This window comes from Coturnix japonica, chromosome 8 (genome assembly GCF_054131305.1).
Source record: "Coturnix japonica strain WE chromosome 8, WE-NBRP24, whole genome shotgun sequence".
In the NCBI taxonomy this organism is placed as follows: Eukaryota; Metazoa; Chordata; class Aves; order Galliformes; family Phasianidae; genus Coturnix; species Coturnix japonica.
This window is the reverse complement of record NC_140670.1, coordinates 14,855,209-14,878,014: the sequence shown is the minus strand read 5'-3', so window position 1 is coordinate 14,878,014 and position 22,806 is coordinate 14,855,209. Positions and strand designations below refer to the sequence as shown.

Genomic DNA, 22,806 nt, shown 5'->3' with positions numbered 1-22,806 from the left:
ACAGGTTATTAGGGAAAGACTGTCAAACAGGGTTCTGAGAGGGCTGCTCTGTTTCATTAAACAACCGAGGTCCTTGCGTAGGAGAAGCTGGGAGAGATCACCCTAGGCAGTCTGAAGAGGCAGAGGTCAGAGTATCTCAGAAAACCAAATACCTGCAGCTCTATGGTGTTTTTCCAGTGTTGTCTGTTTGCTGTCAAGTTTAAATCTATCTCACTCTGTCCAAGGCAGCTATTCTGAGAGAGAATTTCTTCAATGACTTGCCTTTATCATACTAAGATGTATCCTTGAGTCTTAGCCACAGGGCAAACTCAGTTTGCACCTCTGCAGTGAACAGATACTCTCAAGAATATAATTTGGGCAAAAGAAACAATGAGTCATATTCAGGCAGAAGTATAGATATTTATTCTACATCTTCCTATGTTCATCAGCATAAGTTAAACCTAGCTGTTTCCCTATGTTTTTCACACTACTAACAGAGCAACAAAACCCCCAAAAGGCAGATGCTGAAGCATCATATTCCTAACACGTTAACAGCCTTCTTCATGTCCAAGGAAGTGAACAGTATGCCGCAGGTTCAACCCCAATTTGAGAAACACCCTTGTTCTGTGATTCCACCCTGTGAGCACATTTCAGCAGTCCTGTTAACTAAATCAGCTGGTAATGTACCTTGAGATGTCTCAGCAGATCTTATTACATAAATAAAATATTTGCTCCTCCTGTAGTTCATGAGGTTCTGTGTAGTAAAGCTCTGAGGGAATCATTAAGCCATTTCTAATCTACCTCAGTAAAGACCAGAATGACCCAAAACACGATAGCTTGTTGGCAAATATTTCACATGTATGTAATAGAAAAGAACCTTCTAGTCACCAAATAAATTGTTGAAGTCTACTATTTATCAAATGGAAAGTGCCTGACAGCACATAGACAAGTCATGACTAAGCATCAAAAAGAACAATCTGAAATGTCCTTCAAATAAAATACAGATCCAGATTCTTAGTACAAGCTCCAAAAGAACACACCACATTTCCTATGACATCTTATAGCACTGGATTTCCATGTGCTTTAACAGAACCAGTAACAAGATAAGGGGAGTAGCCTGCTTTGCAGAAGCACAAGTGAAAGCTCAAGATGGTCTGCTCTTAAAGAGGTTGAGGCCCAATATTACTCTTTGTCTTCTCACAGACACTGCCCACCCAACAGTCTTGATGTGCTTTGATCAGCCTTCAGCTACTCCTGATCAGGGAATGGAGACAGACAAAATGGGAAAAAAAAAAAGAAGAAATAAGAAGGCATTGGGGATCTCTGTCCAAATTTAACACCAAAGGTAAAAAACACCTGAACACGTTTACTTGCTTCATGCCAACACAGCCAACCAGTGGTGAGACTAAAAGAATTCTGGGCTGCAGTGCTGAATGACCAAGTCAGTAAAGAGGCAAAGGAAAGAAGACATTTCATACACATTAAAAATAAAATCTAAAAAGCAATAAGACTTAAATTCTGCACCCTCCCCTCTCCCCCCCTCCAAAAAGAAAAAACCTTTACAAAAAACTTGGAAATTTAAAAACCAGCAAAATTAATGTATATGTAAAGTGGCAGTGACACATCATAGACGTGACTACAGAACATGGAACAAAATATCTGATTCCAAAGGATATCCATAAGCTTGACTTTTCTGTGTATGCCAGACAAATTACACTCAGAAGGAGCACGGATGCTCAGTGCATCCACCTGTGAAAAGAGGAACTGAAGAGAGCAAGTGGCAATTATCAGGTTTGAGTTTTAGCACCCGCATTACCACATTTGGGTCTGAAATTGCTTTTTCCTCCCTTTGTTAATATTATAGCTTAGGGGAGACTTTGCAATATGAATTTTTAGTAAAGAAAGGCCAATCTTTTCAAATACAGCAGGTGAAGCAAACAAAACACTCCCTGCACTTCTGGGTCCAACTCACCAATCTTGGCCTTGTGGCAATGTACAGAGGAAAGCAAGACCTGGAAAATAAAATCCAGCCAAACGGCACATGCACAAACCTGGCATTGTTCAGTGCTTTTGGCAGCCAGACTACAAAATGTGTTGCACCAGCAGCTGATTTCTCCTCTCACCCTGCTGCAGCACTGACAGTGCCACGGGCAGCCTGCTCCAAACTCCACCAAGGACATGGCAGCTTCGTGTGAAACATCAGTCTCATCTCTGCTTTAACCGAGCCTGCAACCAATGCTCCCGCATGTCTTCCGCATCTATTAGTTTCCAAACTCCCCACACAACCAGCTCAGCCACATGCCCAGGCACCCTTCAAGCAGCTGCATGCTCCTACAGAGTGCTTAGCTGTCCCCACAGTAGGGCTGGGCTGCAAATATGTGGACCCCATCTTGTGCGAAGGGTAGGTGAGCTACCTCCATGTGAAAAAGGAGCAGCTAGAGCCAAGGGTAAAGTGGCTTGAAATGCCTTCTCTTCAGTACAGAATATATTTCAGGAGCAGATGGTGCACCTTCTCCTCATCACCACAGATGAGACACCACCATGCTGGCCAGACAAGCCTACTGAGCTCCAAGCACTGGGTCCTGTCACTGAATAGTTAAGAGGTGGCTTATCGGGAAGGTAAAATCCATTTAAAATACTGAAGGGTCTGATACCTCAGTTTGAGGTAGCAGCCATTGTCTAGAGCAGGCACATCCAACCTGTAGCCCTATTCTCCTTCACTCAGTGAGGTCCAGGAAAGCCAAGAGGTTGGACACTCATGGTACAGAGCCAAGAAATCATCTCCTTCCAGTCTTCTCCAGCAAACAATACTGCCTCCAGAAGAGAAGAGTCATCACCTTGATATGAAATGATCTCCTGTTGGCCCTAAAACCCTGCCACACCACAAAAATCATCCCAAGGCACAAGAATTCCTATAACTCCTGAAACCCCCATTTCTTCAGAAGAACACAGAACAAACAGAAGTAAGAGAAGAAGCAGAGAAATCCTTTTCAGTGAGGACAGGCAAAGCTGGTCCCATATCAGAGGAAGCTATTCCAAGCCTGTGGTGTGCCACGGCAGGCTGCTCTGTCTCAAAAGGAAATTACTAATGTGAACAAGTGGATATAGCACGGAGTTGGAGGATGCAAAGGCTGGGAGATAAAGTGAGCTTCCACTTCTGCAGACTGTCCCTGTAATGCCTGGCTGTTTATTCATGTGAATAGGCAACATCAGTGCAGTCTTCTTGTGTCATCTCCTAAGCAGGAATGCAGTGGGAACATTTTTTCATATTTTTAATCCAATACAGTCACTGCCAAGGATCCCCTTTCCTTAAGCAGAATTATTCATACAATGAAAAGCAACACATAACCTTCCCAACTAAAACAGCACATGATGCGGAGGTGGCAACACACTGCAACACAAACAAAGCCAGATGAATAATTACGTGAAGAAGTTCCTTTCCTACTCTACACAACTGCTCTGTGCTGCTGAGTCAGAGCTGCTCCTTCTAGCAGATATGAAGCTGGGTCCTGCTGCTGCTCGCCCTGCTGAGCCTTGGGAAAGCAAAGACCTGTCATGGGATCGGTGGGACTCCGCCTGGGAAGCTGTGGCATGGGGAGCCCCAGCCCCACTAGTCCCCAGCACAAGCTGGGCCCCACAGGCACATCTGCAGGAAAACAGTTCCCTTCAGGGCCAAGCCTACACTCCTCCCCCTGCTCCAAATCAAATAAGCCAAGAAAGAGTACGCAGCCATCCTGTCATTCTGGGACAATCATTTTTCTGGCTAGCTCTGCACTTTCAGGCTGCCATTTTTCATTATTGTTAATAGGCCTCATTAATAAAAAGCTCCTAAGCACAAGACCATTCCTAAATGCAGTTTACGTTGCACAAAAGCAATGTTCTCGCTGTGGCAAGGGCAGGAGGGAAGGAAACAGAGTTTGCCTTTCCATAAACACTGATAATTCACAACCAAGTGCTATTTGCCCTTCGTTTGGGTTCACAGTTATTCCAAATGAACCAACCATTTAAGAGAAGGATGGCTTTAAGATCCCCAGTTTGCAAATAAGATATACTTCAAGCCTTGAAAATAAATACTTGTTTTTAAAACACAGTATTAGGAAACCAAAAACCTCTTCTTTTTCGCTTGAGACAAACTTTCAGAGCTTTTAGAGGGTCAGCAATCACATCATGGATTTTATAGTTACGTTCAATATGCAATCACATCCTTAAATTAGAGGCACACAGGCGACTCCAAGGAGCAAGCAAACAAACATTCCCCTTCCCCCAGGCAGCCAGACTCTGGAGTGCAAACTCCCTCCAGCCAACTCCTTCCAGCCGACAGCCTGGCACGGTGTGTGCTCCTGAAGGTGTCAAAGGACGGCTGGACATGCCTCTCACTTCTACAAAGCTGCAGTGCCACTGAGCGCAGAAGCTGGCACGCTTCTTCCTGGCACAGTCAGCCTGGACAGCAGTTCAAACCCACTCTGGGAGAAGCCCTTGCCTGATTTGCTCCCATGTTTCCACAAAAACTGCAGAACCGCCGGGGCTTTCAGTTATGTACACATTTACTTTCCTAAGACTTATGCACTGAATTCGCTAATAACTTGTAATAATGTTTGCCACAGAACAGATGTGAAATTGCACTCTTCATGCTTTCAGTTCAAACACTTACATCAACCTGAACTTCTGGCCCTGAGCAGAAGCCCTGTTTGTTTGGGCACAGCCAGCATAACACCCCAGAGAGAAGTGGAACAACGTTTGGAGCTCCAGTGTAAGAAGTTGTTTCCAAGCATAGGTCTACATGCCAGCATTAGTCCTCAACAGCATTATATTTTCATGGAATCCCAGAATGATCGAGATGGGAAGGAACCTCTAGTGATATCTAGTTCAATCACCCACTCAAACTAAAGACAAAGGAAAAGCTAAAATTAAAGTGAAGATGGACACAATTTCCAAAAGCAAGGAAAGTCAAGCCACAGTGGTCAGTTCTCAGAGCTGTTAAATTAAATACACCTCATTGCCAGACCACTAATTCATTTTGTCTCGCATTCCCTAACCAACAGTGGCTGAAACCCACTAATTCAGGTACTACAGAATCAATTCAACTTACAACATGCTGGAACATTAGGACTGCCAGATGGCAGAAAAGACCAACCGAAAAAGGTTCCTGACTGAATGTCCTTCTTAGACATTTATTTTTTTTCCTACCAAGCCATAGCAGAGATCACTGTCGATGCTGGAGCCCAACCTCCATCCCTTTCCTCATCTTCCACTCTCTGGCTGTGGTGCTAGGAAAGGCTCTGTCTCCAGAGGGAAGCATGAGGCAGGGGAAATCTTGTATTCTTCCCTGAAATGGAGGACAGAGCAATTGCAAATACAGGAGACAGCAACCTGTGTTTGTTTCAGGACTGCCCCAGTCACCTCATATAAAGGAGAAAAGGGATTAATCTCCCAGCGTCAAACAAAAATAACCTGAAGAAATAAGACCATAAGCCCTCACTTTCTAAAAAGAATTCCTTTTTCACATATGCTGACTTTAATTACACACGAGTTCCTCATCCCTTTTTTCAATCTGTGATATGTGTCTCAAGGCAGTAAGTTTGGAATGAATTATTGAAAAGATAAATTTTCAATTTGTTGCATAACCAAATTTGTCTCTTATTACAGAAAGGGCACACAAGAACATCTAACAAGTTTCCGCAGCACACTTTAATTAACCTTTATCACACTCCACCCCTCCCTAGGATTTTCCTTTTCCCTCAGCTCCCCCGCACACATACTCCTTTCCACAGCCTGGCAGCATGCTTTCTAAATGCCCACTAAAGACAGCTTCAATCCCGCTGGTTCACACAGGTGCAGTATCCCTGGCACATACATTATTAAGTACAGAATAGATTTCAGGACATTCCCTCCCACTTTTTATTCCCTACTCAGAACCAGTATTCAATTAATGACAGCTCTTCAGCTCTGTCCCATAACTTCTAATTATTCCTTCTGACAAGCTAACAGTAATCTTCTTAAACCCATCCACTCCCTTGGTGGCAAAGGATGTTACATTCTTGAAGACTTCATACTAGCTCGATACTATCATCTGATCAAGAGGGCTTGCAGCAGTGTACCTTGTACATCTACAGCTGTTTCTTTTGGAAAGGCTTAACCATACGTTAAGGCCAATGTTTCCAAGTTCTCCAGGAGGTAGGAAGCCATGGTACTAACATGCAGGTCAGTTTAGCTAGAGACACAGAAAGCGGGGAAAGGAAGCTGTTTCCTGACAGCATCTCATGATCTAAATTTTCACAACTGGCCCAATTACTTAGATCCTTAAATGAAGCCAATTTTAGAATTTATCTGAATTTTCATCCTAAGATTGCTTTTATTTTCACTCTCAAGTGAAGCTGCTGATTTTAGTTACAAATTATCCATTTCTTGGCAGTGCAGCTCCTTTAGATCTTTGAGATCCAAGTTCTCATTTTTGCTATCTCATTTTCACCCCTTCCAGAGAGCAACTCACTGCAGCTGTTACCGCCCCAGTTCCTGCAGCTGTGACCAACACTCACCACTAACGTTTTCTATCCAGGTGATTCCTTTCACTTGTTATGATTAGTCTTAACAAATGCATCCTGTTCACTGTCACCTATAAAAAAGCCTCCTGTACAAACTGCTCTTACCTCTAGTCTTCAAAATCCCTCTTATCACTTGGAAAAATAACAGAACAGTAGCGAGTCCAAGCTCACAGACAAAGCATGCCAAACGTGGTGTATTTCAGCACTGTACTTCATAAGAAATAAGCAAACCAAACAAAAAACAGTACGGGGAACATGCAAAAATCTTATTACGATGCCCATTGAACTAGAGGACTCAACACTATACGTTTTAGCTCACATTATTTCCCCTGAAATTCCCACAGCCCTTTTTCTACCTATACTCTCCACATTACTGTTACTGCAAACAATAAGACTTAGCAATAATTCTTAATAAGTTAGGAAAAGAGCCCAAGTGCACTGGTAAGCACCTTAAAATTTGCATCTCTTTTGGTTTCTCTGCGTGTAAAACAGTGCTAGCATTTACCTGCCCAATAGTGGGACTGGGAAGACAGAGCACATCAGATGCCAAATTGTTCAATGAAAGAATAAAGGCTATTGATTTGTTAAGTAGATGGTGAGGGAAACAGCATAGCAAGTATGGGGCTAAAATAAAAAACAAAACAAACACTGCTTTCCTAGTGGTCCCAGTGTACACATGGTGGTCTTGTGGTCCAGAGCAGCAAAACACTGTGATCAGCCTTCTTTCATAGCGGGGAAAAAAGAATACTGGGAGCACAGTGGAGGCAGAAGTGGAAATCAGTCCGCTCGAGGACAAGACTAAATATCCATTCCTTTCCAAAAGTGAGCAAATCCCTGACAAAAACTCGGGAAAACCACACCTAGAAGAAGTTCCATGCATTACACCTCCACCTTTAACAAGGCAAGAACTGAATCCATAAGGATTCCATGCAGAAAGAGCTGTACAAGTTCCTTCTCATGCAACCTTGACACATGAACATTCAGAAGTTCTTGTTCAAGGATGTCCAAGACTGGAAAGCTACAGCATCCAGCCCCCAGTCTTCCATCACTATGTGACAACACAGTGTGACTCTTGAATAAAATGCTATAGTTATCACTGCTCATCAAACAGGTGGATTTCTCTTGAGTAAGTCGAGAAAATGTAGTTTGAACCCAAATAATGAAGCTTGGGAAGGAAACAAAAGCACAGAATTTCCACGTGTTCCTAACACTCAAATTAAGCAAAAAGCCTTTCTTCACTGCACAAGATGTGCTGGTAGGACCTGGGTCCACACAATGTGTCAGCATTCACCACTTTTCCAACCAGTTGAGAGAGGGAGGACCACTGGGAACTCTGCCTTGACTGTGCTATCAGGTACTCCAGGAGCCAACTAAACACAGTATCTTCTTGGGTGCATAAATGAATGGTTCCGCACCCAAGTGCTGAACGACTCCTCTCTAAGAGATAAAAACCTGTCAAAATAGGCTCTCCTGACAATGAGATGAAAAACCAAGTTTCAGGGGATTAGAATAATTAAGAAGGAAAAAAAGGCCAAGCCATCTATTTTAAGAACAAGTTCCCTTTGCAATACCGGGATAACTTTAAACTAAGCAGTGAAAACTGTAAATACAGAGCTACCAAGAAACCTCACAGAGAGAATACTTGAAATGCAGATGTGCCCCATCCAACATCATATAGCAGAACCACCAAAACACTTCTCTACGGAAGGGCAATGTGCACCACATGTCAGTAAGTCCATTCAACAGAGAACATGGAGAAGAGGGAAACAAAAAGACACTACAGCAGCCTGTCTAAAAACTTGATCCTACATGTACCATGCACAAGTACGTTAAGCTATTGCCTAGAAACAGACTAGCAAAATGACTTTAACAGAAAAAGTCAGCATTGAGTAAAGCAAGTTTGAATATAAGGATCACTTAAAAAGCCACACACAGAGTGGTCTGTAAGCGCTGCTAGTCCTGAGGACACTATCTAGTGGGGGCAGTGTCCCCCAACCCTCCTACAGCCACTTTCCCCTCGCTACAGTTGGCAGGGCCTTGCATGGCCCCAACACAGCACAACCACCAGGGCAAGGAAAGTGGCCAACTATGATATCAAGAAGGGAACAACAGCCCAAGAAAAAGAGGCAGGTGCTCCTTAAACCAATACTGGCACCAGTGAACATGCATTGCCAGCCTGTGGCCTCGTTCAGCTCTGCAAGGTTCCCATACTGTGCTCATGCTGTGCAAGCTGGAGATAGTTGCCATAAAGATCAACTGCTCTCAGGTGCTCAGGCAGCAAATCTGGGTGGGAGGTAGCAGAGGCATGTAAAAAGAAAAGCACACACCTCCTGCTCTGGTCTGCCGAGGTTTTTGGCAGCAACACAGTGCAATCCAATCTATCCAGTACAAGGAGCAAATGGCCTGCTAGGGACAGCTCTGTGCAGTGACAAACAGCTCTGCAGCACTGACATCCCCACATAGAAAGGATAAGGCAGAAAAACTCCAGCGCACTCAAGATAAGCCTTTATTTCCTCTCTCCTTCTATCTTTTCCCCCCCTTTTCTCTCTTTTTTCTCCCCTCCTGGGCCAATTCAGTTTCAACACAACACTTAGGGCGGAAGCTCAGTGCTCTTTTCACAAGGAGTCATGCTGCAGAGTCATTGTGACTGTCTCCCTAATCACAGGTGATGCAGTGGGAAGGGATTCTCATCTCCCATGAGCACCATTATAACAGAGAGACCAGACACGCTAGCAATGAGTTGGGAGTCCTTTAAACGTCGCAGTGACATTTTCATCACCATAACTGGCCACGGGTAGAATATCCCAGGAAGCAAACCCTAAAAATAACTTCTTACAACAAGTCATCCAGTCCCTCGGCAAAAGGGGAGGGAACACTGCTTATACATGGTTCACACAATTCAGTTATTGCAAGAGGGACAACGAACGCCCAGACAAACAGGAGAGAAGGAAAACAGAGGAGAAAAAGCAGGTGGTGAATTACACAACTATTTCTCCTGCATCATCGATGACTTTCCAAAGCTGTAATCAAGAAATTGAGATTGAACGACATAGCAGCCTGCCCAGGTTACTTGAACATGCAGTAAGGGAGGCAATCTTGCCTGTTCAGCACTAGCAGGAGCAGCAGGGCCCTTCCCAGCTGCTGTCTTTGCAGAAGGATATGGGTGCTGCTCCCAGCTCCAGCCCTGCAGGTCCCCGTGAGGATTTCCTGCTTCCCAGTTACCCTGCTGCAGAAACCAGAAGGTTTTTCTCCACCAGAACATCCTCAGAAACGTACAACCAGGAGCCACAAGCCATCCCACAAAAGGTCCCAGGCACAACAGGTCCACAAGCAACCTTTCCCTGCTCTTCCTACTCCTCCAGTGAGCAGGGCTGTGATGCCAGGCAGTGAGGCATTAAACAGCCACACAGCCGTGGCTGACAAGGCCTCTGCGACTGAGTCATGTGCAGAAGCTCACTGGCTCTGAATTGTAACAGGACATCCTGTGTAAGAAATGAGCAATGAAGGCGTCCTGACAGGAACAGCCCTAAGCAAACACCTAGTGAGACTGTCACAGAGAAGCAAGGAAGGGAAAAGCACGACAGGATTTTCCAGTTCCAAGGTTGCTGCCCATTGTGCTTTTCCAGCTGCTGAGCACCCGGTGCAGGCACAGACACGCGAGGGGGGACGGGGGAAAAAGCAATGACCATCTGCACCCTGCTGCTGCCCCTTCCTTCTCCTGCAGAAGCCTTTGTGAGCAAGTCCGCCCAGGCTGAGCTGAGGACCCAGCCACGACTGCAGGCAGAGGGCTGGCTCGCACTCACTCCCTCCTGATTTACAGAACTTCCCTGCTAACAGCTGCATTGCAGATGAACCCTCTTAAAGTGGACATGAATTGAGAGAGGCAGGAGGGCACAGAGCCGCTCCAAAGTGCTGTGGCCACATAGACAGCCTCTCCAGCACACGGATGGTGACTGACCCCAGGAAGAGCTCCAGCCTCCCCACCTCAATCCACCTGCATACAGAGGATCCTGAAATACACAGCTGGGCACAGAAGAATCCCACCGAGGGAGCTCAGCCCCGGGTAGGAGCTCCTTCCTTCTCCCCATTGCTGCTCCCAGCAGGTGCCAGTGGGTTCAGATAGAGCAGCTGGTGAACAGGCAAGGTGAGCATGCGGCAGGGAGGTCCTTAGCAGTGCCAATTCACTGCACTGCAGGATCCAGGAATCCAGAGATGCGGAAGGAAGAACATAAATTCCTCTGGCTCAATGGAGCTGGAGACCTCACTGTTCCCATTTCATTCCTCACTGCCCCTCCAGATAAGCTAACTTGATAGGTGAGATCTGAGATGCGTTTTCAACACAAGGAAGGAGTTTTTACCATTTTTCACATAAGAAAAGCCTCCACAGTTAATGGTTCACAGTTCATCAGGGAGATGAGCAGGCTGAAAAGCCTGTGAGAGCCAAAGAACTTGTTGACCATTTGTGAGGTGGTGGCAGGGAAAGCTTTGGCAGCTCAGCCTCAGAACCGTGAAGATGCAGAGCACGCACAGCCACAAGGAGTTAACTCGGCATAATGTGCTTCCTTAAAGCTGGGTAACCAGCGCTGCAGCAACTGCTAGCAGCAGCCAGAGCCACCTGCACTTGTCAGCAATATTTGATAATGGTTATCAAGAAAGCAAACCACCTTGCTCCTCTTTTTTCACATCTCTGATGCTGAGCTTCACTGTCTGCAGAAGAGAGGCACGCTGCAAAGATCCCTGTCTGCTGCTGTCCAAGTGCTTTCACACAGAGGACAAGCTAGCCAGCTCTTTGCTCCTCTGCACCATCCACGCTAGTGCAGGGCTAATTCAGACACAGACAGAGATGACAGTGGATCATTGCTCAGCACTGATCAGGCAACACCGAAAATTTTCAGCCGGACGGCTTCCTAACAAGCAGTAGGCACAACACAATAACCTAATCTGCAGAGCTGGCAGATTCTAGCCCAGATGACATTCAAATCAGACCAAAATGGGCAGAGCTGGAAGCCACTTCTCAAGCCTGCAGTCCAAAAATCAGGAATATTTAAAGTAACACGAGATCTATGAATCACTGCTTTGACTTGCACTAAAGAAGCACATCCATCATGCACCAGCTTTGTCCCTGCATTGGCACTGCTTATAAACCAAAGCTGCACAACTTTAACACTTCTAATCTCTCCGACACAATCTCAACAGAGGACATTTGATATCCAAAGCTTACATGGAGAGGCCCGAGGCAGGCAAACCTAAACTTAACACCATACCACCCCTCTGGGCACCGCACAGATGAGCTACGGGCAGCACTCAACTTCCTTCTTCCACATCTATTTTTTTCTTCGGCCATCATGGGTGATTTCTTGGCCCATCACCCATGAAATGTTATATGCTCTGATACAAGGGGAGTGGAAAAAACAAGATACGCATTTTCAGAATGACAGCTGCTCCACTACAGTAGAAATGCTAAGTGTATTTGGCAAGCACTGGAGACCAATACAAGAAGAGATATAACGAGCTGTTTTCCCTGCAAAAGCTTCCAGGGCACTCATGCTATTTGAAATGTGCATCTTCTGAGTGTGGCCCAGAGAAAGCACTGAACTATTTCCCTCTCAAGTCAAATCTCAAGGCAGGTCCCTGAAAGTCGGCTTCTAGCAGCAAGTACACCTGCGTGCTCAACACACGCATCCTGGAGAAGCAAGAGCTTCACACACCAGCTACATTCCGCTGCACAAGTAGGGAGAATCTTACCCAGAAGCGAGCCCAACTGCAAGACCCTCTGGAACTTAGGGCACATCTGGAGCAAAGCAACAGCTTCAGAAAATAACCTCGTGATAAAACTTGCCTGCTGAGCTACCTGAGGCTCAAGGAAAGGAAAGAAAGTTGTCTTTAAAGATTGCTATCTCTTCTTCCTCTTTTTCACCTCAGATTTTGGGCTGCAGTGTCAGACCACTTTTCTCAGTGCTTCCCTGGCATTGAAAAAAAAAAACCCTCCTTGCTAGTCCACATCAGCTGGTGACTGCAAGTGACACTGCAGAGCAGAAGATAAAGCACCTCCAGATGCTGCTACTCCAGCAGACAAGCTGCAGCCTACCCCAGCTAATTGCCTACAAGAGAGCAGGAAGTGAGGGGAGGGAAAAGAACCCTTTCCACAAAGGTTCAGGACCTGGATTAGGTGCCTTAACATCCTTGTTCTCATTTGCAGCCCTTACGGGAACTGAAAAGTCCACTTGGCAGCTGGGCTGGTGGGAAAGACACATACATCTAATTTCCATATATATTAATTTCTCATTCCATAAATAAACATTTTTAGGTAAGTTGAAGAAGCCATACTAGAGAGGGACTAGTTTTAATTACTATAATTCTATCTTGTTAAGTCCATACTCAAACATTTCAGGCTAATGTGTGTACTCTTGGACAGAATTTTGCTGGGCAAGATGAGGTTTGTCTCTCCCAGAGCAAACTGCAGAATGGCACCCTGCAAGCTCATAGCAATGCCATGCGACACCACGTTCTGAGTGAAGGAGCACTGAGGTGTGGGCACTGGGTGCAGACACTCCCATCCTCCCCAGCCAGCTGCCAGCCCCTCTGGGTCAGTCCATATAGCAGCCAACCAGCACAGACAACAGCACCACACAGGGTCAAGACCAGCACGACCACTAATGGTGCTGACACGATTTTTCATCAGCCACTTTCAATGACAGCAGCCTTGCACTACCAATACTACCCAAGCAGGCTGGATGGGTTCACGTTCAACAGCCTGAAATCTGCAGGTAGCAACAAAACTCAATGATGTGCACCAGCTCCAACATGGAAAATCTCCAAGCACAAGTTAGAAAACTGGAGCTATTTGTGGGTATAAGGAACAAAAGAAGAGACTGATATAAGAAACAGAGACTCATCTCACTTCTTATTTTTCAGCTACCCAACTAATGCAAATCCTACCAGTAAAAGCAGGATGCATTCACCCCCCTCCAGCAGTACACAGTGCTGAGTCTGGACACTCATGGGCAGAAGGAATGTCCGTCCTCACCCTGCAGCCATTCCGGTGGCTAATGGATAGTGAGCCTGGTATTTCTCACCAGGATGCTGTCCTTCGTTAATACATCATCACCCGCCATCCTCCCTCCCTTCCCGCCTATGAGAAAGTTTAATCCTTTGGCTCACACGCATCTGGTAAATTTTTCAGTCCCTGTTTGCCACAGTCATCATGGCAACAGCACCCAGAGATAAGGCAGCAGTACTGCCTGGCAAGCGCAGCAGCTCCCGGGTCCTGCCGCCATTCCATGTGGTCCCGCTGGCCTGCCAGAGCTATACTTGCTCCCAGCCTCATCCCTGTACGCACCTTTCTCCACCCAGAGAGATGCTGGCATTGGGTATGTTTTTCTTTTATACTAACTTGGTCTTCATTCCCACAATGGCTACTCTCTTCTCCAGCACAGCTCTCAGCTCAGCTTCTGGGACTCTGACAGAAGTACATTAACAGCACTTCAAGAGATGGTACCTTGGTTACCCTAGGGAAAAGGAGCTTTTGTTTAAAGCTAACTAGCTCTGGCTTCCAGCAGAGAGGAAAGGTCGGCCAGCACCTTTCTCAGCAGCAGGACAGGAGCCCAGCCTTATCCCAGTGTCACTGTTAAGAAAACCCCAGCCATAAGAACAGAACAGCCCAGAGCATGGTGAGCTCAGAACAGGAAAACTGAATGGAAGTACCAGAACAGCTCACTGGTGCTGAGAGATGTTTAACTCACACCCTCAAGAACATAACACAAAAGTGCTGAGAGTTCAGTATCACGTCTATATGCATACATACATTCTCTGAAAGGTCATCATGTTTACTCACCTCAGAGATGGGGAATCCTCCCCTTTGCCTCTGGCCAGAATTTGGCAAATTGGGGTCTGACACACACAGCAGAGCCATGGTTATCTCCTCCTTTCCTGACAAGCAACAAACATTAACCAGCTCTGCCGGCATCCCTCAACTATTCTCAGGGTTGTCAGGAATTCACCACTTGCACAACCACCAGCTTCTCTCATCTACTCACCCAAAAGGTGAGAGCAACAAGGATTCTGCAATACCAGCTGGGAGGGAAGGAGGATAAAGCAGTATCACAAAAGTTACACTTGCAGTAAAAGCATTACAGATGTCTAGAATTACTATTAATTGACACATGTCAGAAAACTGAACATTCAAAGTAAGCTCAAAAATGAAAACAGAAAAAGTGAACAGGGGAGAACAAATAGAAAAAGCTATAAGGAAACCAAATCTTACAGCTAAAGACTCAGTTTCCCCAGAAGGTTCAATCTATGCCTCATTGCTCTTCAGCAACTCTCAGTGCTGAACACGCTCTTTTCCAAGATGCTGCCAGGCCGTTTCCTCAGAAGTGTTCTACCACTGTTCTCCAGAAATCATGCAGGCAGCCACACTAGAATGCTTGAGCAGCCACAAGAGCAGTACGCAGCGATATTTAAGTAGATAGTCGATCTAAGAAGGTAAGAAAGGAACCTGCAGTCATAGCGCTGCAGAGGAAAAGAGGGGGAAAAAAACAACAACAGGGAAAAAGCCACCACACCTGAAATTCTAGAGCAGGTGACAGGCAGGAATTAACAGAAGGGGGAAGACACCTTGGTTTTAAGGGTCACGTGGCACACAGATGGTGCTCAAGGATGGCCAAGTGGAGAGAGATTTCATTTTCCATTAGCCTGCTCTCCTCTTAAGAATCGTATTCATCCAGTTTACGGGATCAGAAAAAATAAAATTGTTCAGGGAAGTGAAGGGGACAAAGTCACCAGTGACCTCTCTTGAAAACAGTTGTGTTAATAACCCAACATGTCAAATATACAGATATACACAATCTCCAGAAATTTCTTCATGACCCATGGATGAGTTCTCCCTGGTGGTGATGGCTTTAGTACCACCCAGAGGAAAACTCAATTTTAAGACTGAGAAGTTTCCATGCTACGCTCCAGAAGGAGTAACAACAGCCGCCACCAGCTCTTGCACTGGGCCCTCCTTAGTAGGAATTCTGGCAGCTCCGCCTGCCCCAAACATTCCCAGGGATTTCAGCATCCCATCCCTCACTTGAGGGACACCTGGAAATATTTCTACCATTTGCTGATCAGGGCAAATGCTCTAGAGCTGAGGGCTTCTGGACACACACAGGAATTACCCTCATCACTACTCTGCCCCACGCAAATCCAGGATACACCATGTGAATGAGAAACCCAGCTCCTGCCAAGCCCCTTTCCCCATGCTCACACTGTGGCTCTGGGAGCTCCTGCCCAATCTGGGTGCCCACTTCCCCCCCCACATTGTTACAGCAGGAAATTTAATACTCAGTGTGACCACAGAAAAGGCAGACACGAGCTGAAATCCTGTCTGCTCTGTTCCAGATCCTTTATAAAATATACAGTGTAAACTGAGAGGCAACCTGGGGTAACCCTGGCCATCACTGAAATCCACAGTGGGAGGAAGCCAGCTCGTGGCTGCAGGATGAGTTGTGCTCCCACTCTCTCTACTTCCCAGCCCACCACCTCCCTTGCCAAAGCCACCCCAGGTGCTTCATCACACCACGGCAAGTGAGAAGCCAGGCTGACCCCCTGCATTTTCCCACTCCTGTCTCACTTCCAGCCCCACCACTACCCTTGGCAAAGGTCTCTCCTCATACACATCCCTCACTCTCTGAGCACCTCTCTAAGGGACACAACTTCCAGTGACACGCACTTGCTGAGCCCCCTCCTAATGGTGTTGCAGACTGCTGGGGAATTTACGATCCCAGCACACAACTGCCTCCTCAGCTCCACCCTGATGCCCATCACTGCAGCTCATCTCTGTGCTCCCCAGGCAGAGCATCCCTCAGCCTGCTCACAGACAGGAGACAGGAGGAGAAGCATGAGACACAGCATAGCACTTTGTGAGTGCTTAAAGACCTGTGGTAAAAAGGCAGCTCCTATCTCACTCCAAGTGACCAGACCTGATTTGGCAGCTCAGAAAACATGGCAGGACAGCCACAGCTTGATCTGCTGTCCTCTGCAAGAAAGGACGCTTGCCACCAGCCCATCAAAACATGCAGGCAGAGGACACCTATCTCAAGACATTCCCACACGAGCTCAGACCTGTGCCTCAGCCGTACGTGACCAGCACACTGGGCTTCCCGTGCAGCCAGACACACTTGCAGTGGGGTACAGTGCAGTTCTATGCACAGAGCCAAGAACCACCACACTGGATTCCTTGGGGCTGGAGGGCAGCCCCAGAGCCCTGACCCAAGGGCAGGCAGAGAGCAGTTGCAAAGCATACCAAAGCAGAGGGTGGTGAGTGATGCTGCTAAACTTCCTTTGTAGCACGCAAGCTCAATGTTTGAGCAGCCAGGAGAACTGCTACGGACATCTCCAGAAAGCTGAAATCAACAACCACTCTGGAACTGAAAGCCCAGGACAAGAGAGCTGCTTAAAAACAAACAAATAACTGAATTAGAACCATCACGGGTGCTTTTTCCTGGTGAGATTTGATACACAGAAGTAATTCCCTACTCCTCCCACAATCCACATAATCTCCTGCAGCAACAACAAAATAACTGGGTAGACTGCAAATTTTCTTCTAATTTACAAATTTGGAAAGATGGAAAGCAGGGCAGAAATTCCATCTCTATATTCCACAGGCGACAGCAAAGGCACAGCAGGGAGAAAGCAGCAAAGAAGCCTTACTTTCCAAATAGCCGCTTTGCACTTGTATTTCAAAAGCTGTCACTTGCAGGAGTTGAAAGATACAGATTTTCAGCAGCAGAGAAATATTAACAATTGAGGTAATACACATAAAGCATCCCTACATAGACCAAAAAAAGAGGCCAATGATGCTGTCCCTCTGCACGTGCTGGTTAGGTCACTACATATGGTTTGGTATAAACAACATGCTAAACATTATTGCAGGATAGAGCTGTGCCTACCTCCTTCCAGAGCACGGCTATTTCTTTAAATACATTCTGGATGCATGCTCTGAAAACAAGTGACAACTGGGCTTCTCCACTGCCAGCCCCAGAAAACTCCTTCACCCAAAACACCAACACAGGTCAGTCAGAACCTGGACATTTCCCTGCTGCCACTATAGCCTCTTCTTCTCTCTCGATCATTTTGGCCACTGCAAACAATCTGAATTGCTGCCCAGGAACTGCACTTTACTTGCTAGGAGTTTTTACATTGAAACTAGTACTCTGGTGACACCCACAAGATAGCTTCCAAAACAAATCACAGCTATTACTTCCATCTGCCCATAGCTCTCGTAAGAGCCCTCTCATAGGAGCCTGGGCGTTCAGTCCCGTAGGAATTTTGGATGTCTGAGGCACTGTATTTCCCCATGTGCAATAACCACTGCTCTTATATACATCAGCTGAATGCTGACTAAGGTAAAGTCTGCTTCCTCTCCTTTTCCACAGACGTTTGGCCCCTAATTAATATTAAAGTTCTTGGCATACTCCTCACCAGGCAGTCTTAAGCATCAACACAATATGAATAATAACAAATACTTCATTATAGCCCAAGTATGAATTTTAATCTAGACCAGCTCTGATTAACAGGATTTAATAAAAGAGAGAACAGACATCTGAAAACCACAGACCAAAAAGAAACAAGAGACTCTCAACGTCAGATCTTGTATTTTACAGAAGACGAAGCTTACAAGACCAGGGTTGTTCTCTTCACAGCACTGGAAGCAATTGCAGCACCATTCACCCTCCTTGTCTTCAGAGAAACCCCACAACAGCACCACATCTCTTTACTGCTCTGAGAGAACAGTTTTACAAACGAGCAAGTAATGGAGAATCCCTTAAACACGCACCATTTACCCTTGAGTGTTCCTCTTCCTCCTTCCCACCTACCTGCATCAAACTACCAAACATTTTCTAGTCATCTCTCTATTATTCCTTCATCAGGACTCTTGAAAATCAAAGGTAGCACAAAGTACAGCAAAAGGAGAGTGAGGCTTTATTACCACTTCCCTGGACATAACCAATGGAAGCACTGGAAAAGCAAAACTTCCATGCAGCCGCAATGGGCTGCACTCTTCACCAGCAGCACGGTGCTGGCTCTGGAAGCAGCAGTGACTATGTTAGATAGTTCAAATTCTGCTGAAGACGGCACAAAACATCAGATTTAGCCACATTTAAGCTGGAGAGGGGAAGCACATCCCTGCCCAGGGGACATTCTGTTGCTGTGACCCCCGTGCAGGACTCGGGTCTGAAGGGTAGTGGGCCCACCAGCAGGCAGGCATGCAGCCGGGTGTGCCACAGAGCCCTGGGTGTGCATCCTGCCAGGCAGAGATGTGGCCTCCCCAGGGAGAAGTGCCAGCTCTGGGAAAGGAAGCATCAGGCAACATATAGCCAGGGCACTGCAGAATTAACGCCGTAATTCTCCTCCTGTGCAGACAGCTCTATAAAATGCCTTTCCCCAAGACTTTCATTTTCAGGCTGCTGAATCGAATCTCTCTGATCACTGATTTACAGCTGCAGTATCCAAACAGCATGCGTTTTCCTTCAGTGCTTTAAGCCCTATTCCAAGGTGAACTCACTAAGTTCCTATCAAAGCATTTAGTTCCTTCTTGTGTTAACCTCTCGAGCTATCAGCAAACACAGCTGTGTAACTGAGGAGCCCATATATTCAGCTGAACTTAGCATCCACTTCTCATGGCGAACACAGGTTCTATAGCCCTCAGCAAGACTTCAAGGAGACAAGATCAGTTGCTTCTTGTTTCTGCCATTCTTCTACATTAGCAGAAATCCATTTCATTTCTTGGCTTTCCTCACAACTGTGCTCTAACTAACCAGTACCTTCCTAAAGAAACCACTGCCAGCTGCAGCACGTCAGTCAGCTGAGGACCAGGTTAGTATCCTCAATCTATTTCACTGACGGGAAGTTACGAAAATTAGAAGTTAATTCAAAACGTGGCTGTAATCACCCACACATCTCCTACTCGCTGGATCATAAAACTGTCATCAGTATAACACAAAAAACAATTAGGATCTATATATTGCTCCCTCTGTAACTCATTAGGTGCCTAAACACTTAAAAATGTCTCTATCAGATCTGCTACTTCTGGGCTTGTACTGGTATGTTTATGAATTTAGTTTCAATGCTATCACCCTGCAGTTTTTTGCCATTCTCTTATCTACAGTGTTAATTTCAATATCATCTCCTCTGCACAGAAACAACTTTTCCTTTGCAATCAGTTTTGTAAGCCAACTCCTTTCTGGCTTGTGGCCACTCACACTGAGAAGATGTCTCTCCTGAAATTCTACTTCTCATCCTCACTACAGGATGCTGAGGGAATATAGCTAAGAAAGCACAGCATTCACAGCCATTAGCAAGGCAGAGACACCTTCCAAACCTTTCACATACTGAGCTCAGGAGATTGGATATTTCACCTTCCCCAGTGGCAACAATCATGTGACCATGGAAGGGACACCAAGTCACTCAGGATCTGCTGCCACCACCCAAACAACACACAGCCACATCAGCTGGTTCCCAAAATGACTTCATTCAGGTTAGATACTGAAACAACAAATCATCATGTGTACAAGGCACGGGTGTGAGGCAATCAGCCTTCTTACCCTGGCACTCTGCTTCTGATACTACTTCTCTCTGTGACTACAGTAAATGAAAATTCTTTGCCGTTCTTCAAGCCATCTTACACTCTTACCATCACAGTTGATATTCTGGTGCAAGAGAGAACGGATATCCTTTTTCATCTCTTTTTTTAGGGATCAGGCAAAAAACATTTCACTTACAAATCATTTATTAAAAAAAAAAATCCTTGTCTCTTCCTTATGCCTTCCCCCTGAGTCCACCCTGCTGCTAATCCATCTATTCAGCTGGCAGGACAGACAAGGGCTGAACACATCCATTTTGTCAAATCTGAATGGCCTCTAAGGGCTGAGATCTTCTGGAAACATTCTCATCTGGCATCCCAACTTGTTGCACTCTGCTTTCAGCATCCTCTACTACAACTCCATTGCTCCTGTCCTTTTGGAGAAGGAGAACCGTATGGAAAGAACTTCAACCCTGCAAAGGATTCCCTGTGCGTTACAAGACCACACTCCCTGCACAAGGAAATACACCTCTTTCTGCATGTACACATACCTCTGGGAATTGGGAAACCAACAGCTTAGGAGAAAAGATAAGGTTGTTTCTCCTTAAAACAGCAGCCTGGCTTCAGCTTTTTGGAAACCCTGGAGCTGAAGAATGCAAGCAACATTTGTTCTAATTCATCAAGAAGTCAAATTCATTGGATTGCACCATGCAGCCTATTTCTGCCTTAGGAGGTAAACCTGTGAGCACCCAAACCCTCTACATGTAACTGCCATACGACAGGAGCAAGGTATGTCACATTCTTCCTTCAAGCAAACCAACAAACAAACCCACATGTGTTCTGGAAGGACAGATCTCCTGTTAGAAAGCGCATTCAGCAGAATCAGTCTGCGACAATTCCCTTTACTGGGAGTAGATCAGAGCACACGGACGAAGGTAAATTCTCTATAAACTCACCTCACGTTGGTTTGGCTCACAGGGGAGAGATCCCCCAAAGAAAAAAAAACAAACCAACATCACAAAGTATCTATTTCCAGATAAAAAAAAGATGTTCAATCATTCCATGCTAACCTCCTTTTAATCTCCTCTTTGCTACATAACTCAATTACTTTGTAACAGACGCATAGTGACCCAGACAAACAACTCCAGACCTGCTTCAAGGGCGGTAAAATATTTTCTGTTCGTGGAAGGACCAAGAGGAGATCTGAGCACTAACCTCTGGCTGACAACTTTTTGGTATTGATGATTTTTGCAGCATATTCCTGTGATGAACTTTTCTTGACACATCTGCGGACCACGGAGAAGGCTCCCCTGGAAAAGAAACGAAGAGGGCAGGTGCTATGAAACAGAAAATAGGAACAAAACAGCAGCAACTTCTATCCCCAGAGTGAACTAGATTGAGGACGGTACATTAGACACAGAGGAGGGAAACAACACACGGGAATCCAATGGACAGTGCATGCTGCCTGCTGAGCAAATCAAACCTGGTACATACGGCACTCTAGCGCCCGCCTGAAGATGCCTCAAGCCCCCTCACAAACAGAACAGTGACACTGGGGAGGGAGAGCACACAGGCACAGGGACAGAGCACGCGGGGACTGATGAGTGGAAGACAAGCAGCCCGGAATGATGTGGCAAACAGCAGCCGTGAGCCCATCTCCCAAAGACAGTGGCCCCAGCAGCTATATCAGACAACCGGGACACACTCTGCCCACGATTGAGTGCTCGGTCACAAATCCCTGCACCACCTGGCAGGAGGTACTGGCTCCCTTCCATCTGTCTACCCACCTGAAAAGGGGATAAGCATGTACCTATGAATGGAGTGAGTAGGAAGCTACGAGGCTTCGTACATTTTCTCAAGCTGGAACTATTGATATTATTACAACTACTCCAAAGAGCCACTCGGAGAAGAGGTCTGAGAGAGAGGGAAGAAGGATTTCTGTGAGGAAAAAAGAGATAATACAACAGAGACCAAGGTGAAAAGACAGGGACTCAAAGTCTGCAGGACTACACAGATGAGCTGTCAGTGCTGTCCCTTCTTTAAAAAGAAAAAGAAAAACAAAACAAAATTTAAAAAAAAAAAAAGAAAAAAACAGGGTGGGAAAAGAATAACAACTGGCTTAACAAGAAAGGTTTGGAAAGGAGAAAAGGACAAATAAGAGAAAGCGGGGAGATAATTCCAAGTTCTTTTAGAACAGGAATATAACCCCACGTTCACGGACAAATGGACATATGTAGCTATAAGAAATGGGATCAGGAACTGAGCAGCGGCCCCACGCAGCCCTACAGCCGGGCTGACATGGCTCGAATCCTCCCGACACTGCAGTCCTGTCCCCGCTTCCCCTTCCTCAACCTCTACCTACAAGGCAGCACGCAGCAGTGGGAGCGCGGGGCCCGGGCTCGGTGACACACAGCCGCAGCGGCGCGGGGAGGGACGGGGACAGGGAGAACCGCAGCAGAGCCCGGCAGCTGGTGCAGGAAGGGAGGGAGCGGGGAGCAGCGGCACCGGGAAGCAACGTCCCCGCGATCCCGCCCCGGCTGCCCCCGCGCTGCCTCCCTGCCCCTCCAGGTCCCCCGCAAAGCCCCGCGTTAGGGTGCAGCGGCAGGTCTGCCAATGCGGACGCGAGTGCGGAGGGAGGAGGAAGGGCGAAGCGCCGTGCAGCAGCACCTGGTCCTTTCTCAGGGACAAGGAAGTGGGGACGAAAGCATCGCCCAACGG

The 22,806-nt window shown here is 46.3% G+C and overlaps 1 protein-coding gene across 49 annotated transcripts in view; it reads right to left on the bottom strand.

The window, feature by feature from the left end:
* Positions 1-22,806, bottom strand: part of CAMK2G (calcium/calmodulin dependent protein kinase II gamma) — a 120,577-nt gene that overhangs the window by 85,473 nt on the left and 12,298 nt on the right. For 48 of the 49 annotated variants that reach the window (XM_085554293.1, XM_085554294.1, XM_085554301.1 and 45 more), the window contains exon 2: positions 21,304-21,398. In XM_085554293.1, the coding sequence (XP_085410419.1) occupies positions 21,304-21,398 (95 nt within the window). Of the gene's footprint in view, positions 1-21,303; positions 21,399-21,898; positions 21,918-22,806 lie in introns of those variants that run through there. The other variant, XM_085554330.1, reaches the window with a different exon arrangement.